The sequence below is a fragment of the Athene noctua genome, chromosome 1 (assembly GCF_965140245.1).
Source record: "Athene noctua chromosome 1, bAthNoc1.hap1.1, whole genome shotgun sequence".
NCBI classification, from domain to species: Eukaryota; Metazoa; Chordata; class Aves; order Strigiformes; family Strigidae; genus Athene; species Athene noctua.
Window position 1 is genome coordinate 64,739,475 of NC_134037.1, and position 10,961 is coordinate 64,750,435.

General features: G+C 42.0%; 1 protein-coding gene across 1 annotated transcript in view; it reads right to left on the minus strand.

The window, feature by feature from the left end:
- The window catches only part of SLC2A12 (solute carrier family 2 member 12), a 29,908-nt gene extending 19,346 nt beyond the window's left edge, over positions 1 to 10,562 (minus strand). Inside the window, exons 1-2 of the mRNA XM_074924174.1 lie at positions 10,430 to 10,562; positions 1,444 to 2,766 (exon numbers count right to left, since the gene is read on the minus strand). Coding sequence (XP_074780275.1) covers positions 1,444 to 2,766; positions 10,430 to 10,562 — 1,456 coding nt within the window. The remainder of the gene's footprint in view (positions 1 to 1,443; positions 2,767 to 10,429) is intronic.
- Positions 10,563 to 10,961: the final 399 nt, after the last annotated feature.

Genomic DNA, 10,961 nt, shown 5'->3' on the forward strand with positions numbered 1-10,961 from the left:
AATTGCCTTATCATGGCTTTATTGTACGTGACTGGAGCTGAGATGGTGCCTGTTCTTTCCGTTTGCTGTTTAAGAGCATTTGTGCTCTTAGTCAAGAAAGAGGTCAGAAAACAAGCACAGGCCTCAAAGACTTCTTAATTTAGCCTGGCAATCACACCTCAGTTTCTGTAGCCCTCAAGTAAGTAGACATCATTATCATTAACTTCACATTAGGCCAACTCATATGACCAGGAACCCATTTACAGCCAGATCAACAAGAAAGCAGCTTTCAACAGGAGACCAAGCCTGAATGCATGCCCCTGCCTTGAGAGTCATTAAATGTGTGTTTGAAACACCCAAGTAAAAGTTCAAGTAATATTTTCTTTTCAGGGCTGAACCCCTGATTTTGAACCTATGTCATCGAAAGCAGAATTCAGCCCCAAGATGGTCTGTGAGGGAGGGAACAATGCTGCAATAACACAATCAAGCTCGCTGCCCTGGCAATGAATGCTTATCTCACGCCGCTCTCCCAGTGAGTAATGTTTAAAATAAATAAATACTGCAGGGGACTTGCTGTTAGTGCAATTGTTGTGTTGTATTCTTGTGGCAAGCTTTTTATCATAATAGTGCAGCAGGAGCACAGTGTGTTTGCAAGACAAGTTTGAGCCAGGACACAAAAGCATATAAAGACTGTTAATAAATAATGGACTCTGTGTGTGGGGGTTTTGCAGGGTGGCTTAAAAATATCAACCCCTTCAAAGTACAGTAATATTTAAGTGCTATTGAAACAAAACAAAACAAAATGGAGGGATTTAATTGCTAGGACCTGGGAATGGCAGACAAGTTCTCCTCTGGAGAGAGCAGGAACCATGCAAGTGTGATGGCAGGTAGTGGCAATAATACTACAGTTTTCTCATGAACTATGATATCTTGAATGTCTTTCTTATATCTGAAGACTATTACATAGTCAGGGGGACAGATCTTCAGTGGGACCCAGGCATGCTGGCATTTCATGGATTTGTTGGTGTCATACCATACAGAGGTCTAGAGCTTTTAATTATCTTGAGTTTGAGTTAGTAGCAACAAATGCCTACATCTTAACCTTCAGAATGTAAGGACACAAAAGACTACGAATAGGAAAGATATCCAGGGGCCCCATAATTTTGCTGTACAAAGCTCACAGCAGTTCTTGACTCCACTGAATAGGAGCAGCTAATTTCACTGAATTGAAGGGATTGAATCGATGAATTGATGAATTGCCATCGACCTTAATGGGCAGGACCTTTTCCTAAAAAGTACACCCCAGGCTCTCCAGGACTGTCTAGAACAATACCAGCACATATTAGCAGAAAACACTGCTTTGCCCAACTTGGGAACTGCCAGATGCCAAGCTGGGCATATTATCCCAGCACATAATCCACCTGTAAAAATCATTACAAAGAGTTAGAAAAATGAAACACTTACTTGGTCCAAGACCTATGGAAAATGCAGCAACATAAACAAGCAGGCTGCCCAGTGAGAGCCATTTCAGGACAACAGGAACCTCCCCACTTTCCATGTGAGAACCTGTTGTGCTTTTGCCTCCTGCCAGGGCAGTCCTGTTCAGTTCTTCTGTCCTGGCAACATATGGGCTTTTCTGTGCACCAAATGATAATCTTTCTGGCGAAGTCTTACTAGCAAAGAGGTCCTTGAGACTCCCATTGGTGACACCAGTGAGGTTTCCTGGTTTCTGGAGAAAGAAATCCTCTGGAGATTGGCTTCTACAGACGTTGGTGAAATTCACATGTATGTTACGGTTCACTAAACCCATAGTGATCAGCGACACTGCCATGACAGAAGAGCCGATGCACAGAAAAGTTTTACTTCCAACTTGATCCACAAAAACTGTCGCTGGGACTGTGCTGACCACTTTAACCACTCCAACTCCAGTAGAAGCCAGGCTGGCAGCTTCATTGCTCTGGAACCCAACTGACTTCAGAACAGTTGATGCATAAAATAAAATGTTCGGTTGCCCAGTTGTTTGCACAAAAAAGACTAGAGTAAGTCCTACTAACATTCGGGCCCTCATGTTGTTTTTTGAACGAAATAGGTCCAGGAAACTATACTGATGTTCATCTTTCAGAGAAGACTTGATCACCGTGAGTTCTTTAGTAGCATCTGATGTCTCCCGTAGCTTCTCCAGTACTTTTCTTGCAGCTTCATCGTTATTTTTCATTACAAGAAACCGAGGACTTGGAGGAAGGAAATACATGGCAACAGCCTGCAAAGCACCTAATGGAATCACAAGGCCAAACATGTACTTCCAGCCATGAGATACGCTGGCAAGTGCATAATTTGAAATATAGGCAAAGAGAATGCCTATCACAATCATGAGTTCATTTAATGATACGAGGAGGCCTCTTCTGTGCTGTGGGGCAATCTCAGCAATATACACACATGTTGCAATAGATGATAATGATATGGATATACCTATGGCAATCCGTCCCACAATAAGTATCCCATATGATTCATAGGGCAGTAAAATCAGACTCCCCAACACAAGTAGAGAAGATGCAATAATAATAGCAGGTCTCCTTCCAAATTGGTCTATCAGGAATCCACCAGTAAGTGATGCAAATAAGGCCCCAAAAAGCAAGGAACTTACAACGATTTCCTGCTCTTTGCAAGATAGTACTAATATGCTGCTCATCTGAAGAAGAGCTCCAGAGATAAGGCCCAACTCATAACCCATCAGAAGTCCACTTACGGCAGCAACAGCAGAAGATAGAAAAGTAAATGTTCCACAGCCTGAAATAAGAGAAAAAGCACAAAAAATTGTAAGTGTGACTTCTGCAACATTCTGATAAATAAGAATAACTTTATTTGATATACCAGTCCAAAAAATCTTTTTGTAACTTTCAGGCAAAGCAGTTAGGTGCATACAAAGCAAGCAACAGTGGTAAAATAAAAAGCTATTTGTGAAAAGAAAAAACTATTTAATTATTTTTTAATTCATACAAAACCCTCTTTAATTTTAATGCTTTTGGGTTCCTTGTCTTCCTGATCAGAAGTCAATAAGTTTTTAATCACACCCTAAATAATTAAACCTTCTGCCTGAGAATATCTTTGCAGAAGGCAACACTGACAGTACAACCTTTTGGTAAGAAAACAATTTTTGCCTTGAGATGTTCTCAGTGTTTTTCTTGTACTGAACTGAGGAAGTTTTGTCCACCCAACTACTGTACCATGGGCAAGGAGAGCAGTAATTTCCCAGCCAAATTGCTTCAACCTCGACTTGAGTAAGTATCAAGTTTTCCCTTGCTAGTTACTAATTCCTTTGCTTCACCTGAGAATGCCATGAAGGTTGCTGGTACCGGTGGTTTTATTTTGCCAAATGGAAACTTATCCACTGAGCACCAGGCTGCTCCAGATAGCTAGGAAAACCAATCTTGGAGGTACAAATTCATGAACTTTCTGGGCTTTGCTCATCACTAATCTCAGATCGGGATCAAATATTTTGCATAGTTTATGACAGCCACAATGTCAGGAATAAAAAACAGATGGTGAAAACATAAACCAAATGGAGATTATATGCCTTTGAATGTTCACTTTAAAACAAACTCATTTTATACAACCGTGATTCATTGTTTATTGTTACAAGATAGATTTGACTGATCCTATTCTGCTAACTGTGAAGCCTTTTGCACCCTAAACCTTGAGGAATATATCAGTTTGTTATTGTTGGTCTTGTTCTTTCTCCCAGCATGATTTTCCTCTCATCATGTTGTTGGCTGCCACACAACTAGGAAAAAGAGTAAATTGACTTCTGATTTTCCAGCTAGTGAAAGAGATAGGACGTGTCTGAGGAGAGGTAGCTTTTGCAGCATAAGACAGTCTGTATTTCAGTTAATTCTCCTGGCACAAGCACCTTCCAGCTTGGCTGGAAAGTGGTATATGGTCTAATTGAAAATGATACATAGACTTTGTTTATTTTTAGCTTATTTTTCTAAGGCATTAAGGCTCTTTGATCACGCTGGCTGCCTGGAGTTCATTGCAAATAACTTTTGAGCACATTAGTAAGGATCAGTCCCATTTGACAGAGAATATTACATTACTAAAGCAAATCATGAAAAGAGGGGAGGAGGACAGACCTAGCAGTATGCCTGCACTACTAAAACAAACAGTGCCAGAGCCCAGAGCCGGACCTTGGCACATGGCCACATATCCTACTAAATTGCTGGCATGGTCCCTGGCACGGTTGTGCCCCAATCCACTGCACACTCCCCTAACAATTCCTGGAGGCAGCTTGGCTCATGGTCTGAGCCTGCCATCAGGCCCTGCAGCCGCTCCACTGGAGGCCGAGTTCTTTTGGAGGATAGCAGAGTATAACTGTATGAATATAAGCTCTGCCTCCAGTGTCAGGGGATATGTAAGCCCATTAAGTCTATTAAGATAAGTATCACCTATCCGCTCTCCTACCTGGCTTTCAGTTCACTCTATCTGAGCCAAGCGGCAGCAGCCCTGAGCTATTGAGTGCACCCAGCACTCCTCAGCCTGATCTGCCTCTGGGCTTGGGTGGCTGGCAAACCAGAGATAGTCAAGGGGTGGGTGAAAAACGCATGGGCCATAGGGCATGGGGGAAATGGGAGTATTGTGAGAAGTCTTTCAGAAGGTGGGGTTGGATGGTAAATTTATTGTGATGGAGGTGGAACAGCTTGAGGAAAATGTCAGAAACAAATCTGCGAAATGTTCTGGCAATGGAACATTTTTTTTTATATTATTGTTGTCCATGTCTGTATTATGTCTAAAGATTTTTCTTCTTTTATGTCCACAGTATCTGAGATCATTGCACTTATTTTAAACATAGGTTAGTGTGTGGGTTACGGTAAGGATGTGCTGTACATCCTTCACGCTCTAAACAGCACTTCAGTGGAGGTACTACTGACTCCAGTTAAGCTGCTTTCTGCTACATGTGTTCCATCCTCCAATGCATGCATGCAATATACATTTTATCATAGCAAAACCTAATTTCTCCCTCCCCTTTATAATTTTGACTTGTCTGCTTACTGTATAGATCTGGAAAACAGACATAAATTCCAATGAATCCTGGCTGGAAATCAGGGCTGATAACAACACAGTGTTGTGCTGAATGAATGAGATTGGGTATCAGAAGCTACACTGCTAATTTGATCACAGAGCTCTGCCCAAACTGCTGCTCAACGCTGATATTTGTGCTTTCTTGGCTATCTCTGTATTTTATGTCATTGGGCCACATAGATTTAACCTACGATTTTGCCTTAATTTATATATTCTGAATCCAAAAGAGACCATGGTGGTCATCTAGTCTGACACTCATGAACAGCCCAACATAACCCTTCAGACATGTTTAAATAACATTTTACTTGAACTAGGCCATTTAAAATCTTTAGCTTTGATTTAAAAATTGTTAGTAGTTGAAAGCCAATGACTAAGCCATAAGTTGTCCCAATGCTTAATTGCTTTCACTGTAAATAACCTGTAAATTATTTCTAGACTTAATTTCTGCAACTTCAGCTTCCAGCCATCAGATACCATTCTCCATTTGCTTGCATTTAGCTGTGTTCACTATAACCTGTCATTGAGCCATCCCATAGATCTCTCCTTGATAAGCTACTTAACCTATGAGGCTTTACAAGTTTACCAGTCCCTTAATTATTCAAAGCCCTGTTCTCTGGACATTATTCAGATGCTCAACTTTCTCCATAAATTATGAGCTCGACCCGGTGCTTTTGAAGTGGTTGCCCAGTGCCAGATAGGGACTTGACATAATCATCCCACTCCTGGTGGACATCTCCCCCTCTACTCATCTAAGGATTGTCACAGAGGCATAAAAGACTCATCTTCTGCTGGTTATCCTCCAGGATAACCAACTTCTTTTCTAACTGAAGGCACTGCCTTTCCTTTAAATATGGTCTATCTTCTTGCATCCTAGCTAGGAATGCAAACTTTACATTTGTCTGCATTAAAATATATAGAATGGGTTCAACTTGCCTAACTGTGAGAAATCTACAACATTTCCAGAGTTTGCCTGTAACTACTTGTGAAAAATAGGCACTTCTATATGTGTGAAGTAGGTCAGATGCCTATTTCTCTCCATTGCCTATAAAAGGAATCTGTGTGGCTTGCTCAGATGCAGATGTCTAAAGTTAGCCAAGAGGAACCCCAGACAGCACATTCACTTGCAGTCAGCAGGCCAAGACATCCAAATTCCATATTCCATTTATTAATCACCCATCACCTTTATCACCCACAAATAATCTGTTATTATCTTCTTCCAGGGAGTTGAGAAAAAATGTTAAGTAACAGAGTCACAAAAGTTGAGTTTAAACTCAACTACATACAGGGCAGTATGGGCAGTGTCTCCTATTGAGACACCTCCTCTGAGGTCTGTGTCCTGCATGGCTTTTAATTCTTTAAATGTGTGACTGTCAGTTTTTTATGGTTCCAGTTTCTGATTCAAAATGACAGTACCAAGCCAAATATCTTGACGGAGTCCATCATCAGCACTGTTCTTTACAATCCAGACTGTGGTCTCCTCAGCCTGTGGTCCTCAGATCAGAGCAACCAAGGTGATAATTTGTTTTTAACCTGAGAGGCTGTACAAGCTGGGTGTGGAGCTTGGACACCTGGGAAGTTGCTAGGGAAGCACTCAAACCCATATATTTCTTGTTTCCCCAAGTGCAGCAGCTTGACCAATGTCTTAATGTTTCCTTGGTTTGTTTTTACTTGTTCATGTGTCCAGTGACACGTGTCCATGGTCATACAGAAATAGTGGAGGGCTGTAACTGAAACAGACTCCTGAATGTAAAGCAGATTCTGATGTGATGCAGAGGGAGACGCATTGTCTTTCTGCATTAGCAACAAAAAAACCCAGCAGTTAACTCAGTGTCTCTTGTCCCTCACAGGCACTATTCTGGTAGGAAACATCCCGATATCACTATGAGGTTTTGTTTTAACTGGTGTACCTAAGATTTGACTGCTTAGAACTGCCTGCTGACATAAATCTTGAAATCTCTGCTCAGTTTTCCTTCGTGGTCTTTCTCCAGACAAAATTCCCCCTGACTTCAGCATATGTTTTGCTTTAACATTTCCAGATAAAGCATGTTGTAGTAGTTGTACTCACAATCCTTTTAAGTGTCACTTTTAATGACGTTGCTGGCAGTTCTTAGGCATTCCTTTTTTTTTTTAAAAAAAAAAAAGCTTCTTAAAATGGATATTCCTCCTTTTATGAGATGCCTACAAAATACATGGCAGTGTACAGCCCAGGGGAATAACATATTTTAATGATGGCTTCCAGAGAAATTTTCCTGCCTGCAACAAACAGTATGGCTAATGAGTGTGTGGCTGGTACGTAACAAGTGATTGGAAAGTCTGTTCTCCAGTTTCCCCATGTAAACAAAATGGTTTCTCACAACTGTTACTCAGGTCAAAAGCAGCACTACTTCCCAAACAAACTTATGTTTAAGAACATTTGCTGGAGATGTTTGCGCTTGGTTCCTGAAAAGGAGACCAAGCACAGTTGTAGTATAACACAGTGTACTGCTGATGAGACTGGATGGGGCCAAGTAGTAAGGATGTGCCCCTTTACTTATTTTCAAGCACTTATTTGAGAAAATACATTCCTTCCAAAGGCAAAATAAATATTTGGTCTGTGCATGTATTTCATGGGCATTACAGATAAATGATCTGTGCCAGGGAAGACCTGCAAGCAGGCTAAGCTGGGGAACACCACTCTTCCCCCATTTCATGTGCAGGAGAGCTGTGGGAAAGGCATCTGGGAGCCCTTTCCAGCTCATCTTGGCAAAACCACACTCCACATTAGTCCAGACACTGAGATTTCTGTGATGTAGTTTTTCTTTCCTTTCTCCCAAGAGAACATGCAGTGTGCATACAGAAAACTAGTGGGATGGAGTGTGTGGGGAGATTACTTCTTTACGTGACCTGTGCAACTACATCTATTTTGATAGGCGGGGACTTGACAGTCTCTTCCAACATGGTGCTTTCTTCTGTTGACTTTGATTTAACCTGAGGTGAGCAATGTTTCAATTTGTGAGGGAAAGGATTTTCCTGGAAGGTCAAATATCTGTTCTTCAAATCCTTGGGGATTCTTTGATCTATTTAGACATCTGAAAGATGAAATCAAGCTCTGTAAACCCTTGGTTAACAAGCACAGGTTAGAAAAACATGATGAGTTGAGTGCATTGCATAGATATGAATCCACAGCATAGAATCTCCCTTTCTCAATAGAACAAGGTATCTACTTTTGTCCATGATAAATATTAAAACTACAGCATCTGTATCTGAAAATTTTAAGCTATCTTTAATAACATATTTCCTCTCTGAGTGCTGTCTGACATACAAAGCATTTGCCTTTACAGGGAAATAGTGTTTTAAATTCCCCAAATTGTCTTCAGAGGAGCATTTAGCTAAGGTGTGTAGCTTGTGGATCACATGGTTTTGTAGGATAAATATTTAATGGTATGTGTTGGGAATTGTTGCATAATTAAATCATGGTTTTCCTTCTTGTAAAAGGTGATTATCCCATTTTCATGTCATCATGATCTTTGCTGCACTGTCACAGTCACTTTCGCTGTCTCAACCAGTTGTCTGTTGTCTGGTGTAAAGAGATATATGCTACCCTGTTGATCTATTCTAACACCTGAGGTTTCTTTATATCCAGTAGCTGTTCAATGGGTTCATTTCTCCTGTTAGCTAGGATGCATCTGATCTAACTGTCCATCTAGATGTCTGGCATGGGATCTAAATGGTTACCCAACAAGACCCTATGGGATGAAACAAATGGTGGCAAAGTTATGTTGCAAGCAGAGCTGGAAAATCTCAGCAAAAATTAAATTTACCCAAAAATAGCCAGGGCCATGTGGAAACATGACCATGTGACAAATGTTACTCATCCCACCCAGGTGTAAAAGTCAAAACCAAGCCAAATATTTTTAAAATTGAACTAAAAAGGCAGAAGGAAGATAATGTATTGCACATTTTCACACATCTAAATTCCTGTGATTGTGGGAAGTATTGTATACCTTGTACAGCGTAAGCCTGATGAATGCATTGTGTGAGTAATATTTGAATATCACAACGAAAAGATCCCTGGCACTGATGGAAAGACAAGGAACTCAGTTCCTGGACAGATCCACCCTGGACATCTCTCCATCTCTGTTAGCACTCAGCTGTGTATTTTCATTATGTCAACAGGCAGCCTGGACCTTCATTACATTAAATGGGATTTGGGTTTTGTTTTGTTATTTTCCAGTAAGAATCATCAAGTTCTTTTAATTCCTAGCTAGGTAATTGTAAATTCCTCAGGTTAGTGCTTTAATTTCTCAGGGTAAGACCAAGCGTGTAATTTGCACGTACTCCTCCAACTGTAGCCCTTGTGCTGCAGTAACTTTGCTGTCTGTTTATTGTAACTGCTGTGCTTCCCTTTGATAATGCTATCCTATAACCATCTTCATTGCTCCCCCCATACCCTAAGGTAATGTTAAATATATCTGCACACCGACTGGCTTTCTGTTCTTGATTAATTCTGCTTTCAGGTATCAGTAGATGTTACTGGACTGATCACTATTGCACTCCAACAAGGCATTTGTGCCTGTGGTATCTGAACATTCATGGGTTAATCAGTTAATCCATTTTAAGTGAACAAAACCTGCTTAAAACATAGTCATTTCTGGCTTACAACCGTGCTTTCCTGTTTGGGTACAGTGGTCTTGTGGGTGAGAAAAGTCATGATTGTGGGTCATTTTCCCCTTGATCTTATTATCATCAGTGAAAGAAAGTCAAGATGCAAAACCACACTGTAACTTAGAAAAACTGGCTGGGTAGGACAGCAAAGGTGAAGAGCTACAAAATTCTGCTTCAGCGCTCAAAAATCTTTTGCAGAAGAAATTCTACAGTTGATTTTTTCAAAGCGTCAGCACAGAAACTCTGCTTCTTCCTGAAATTCTAGGGGAGAAAAGACAGGAGGGAGTCCCCGTCCCCTGACCCCGTCCCTTCCCCCTGCATGATCAGGTGTAATGCTGCCTGGCCTCCCTCAACCTCAGTGAAAAGGGCTCAGGTGCTCCTGAGCATGCACGGACTGGAGCACTGTTCTTATCTTAGACGACAGAGGCTCCTCTGATTTTTCAGGTGACTGATCTTCATAAAGGAAAAGGATTTACACAACAGACAGCACGGGCAGGAACAGCAGGACCGAGGTCTTTTGGGAAAAGTCTCACATAAACCTTCATTCAAAATTCAAGACAGCATTTCCCTTCCTTACTCACATTTTCCCCTCTTGTACTTTTAGAAATCAAGACAGCGTGCCCTGGGAGTCCGTTGGCTTGGCAGGGCTGTTTTCCCCAAGCCCCAAGCATTAGCTAAGCGGGCACGCTGCTGCTGGCTAGGAGCTGGCATTCGGCTCCTGCCGCTTTACCTGCTGCAGCCGGGAGCTTGCGGAGGTGGTGGCGGCTGCTGCGGCGGCTGCCCCGGCCGCTCTCCTCATCCTCCCCTGCTCTCATCGTCGGGCTCTGCTGGCTGAGGTCCTCTGTGCTCTGCCCAGGTACCATTGCCACCCCCTTTGCACCTTGGGACAGGGGCACTTCACAGGGCAGTGGTCCTTCCCCGGCCGCCGAGGACAGCGCAGGTTATTTTCCTCATGGCAACAAGTTGCTGGAGCTGGCTGAAACCAAATGCAAACCACAAAGTGGTTTGTGAACAACTTTGTTTCTATTTCAGAAGGCTTTGCCCTTTGCAGTGACACAGGCTGTTGCTATTCTTGGGAGCCTATTTGCAGGCGAGGGGAGGCGTCGTTGCGGAAGTATTGCTTTTGCCGTTTAACAATAGTTGGAGACATCAGACATCCACATGCAGCTCGATGCACATTCCTTACCCATTAGCTTAAAGGGTCTCTCTCTCCCTCTTCTCTCTTTCCTCCTCTCTGGTGTTCATACGCGCAGATTTTTAAC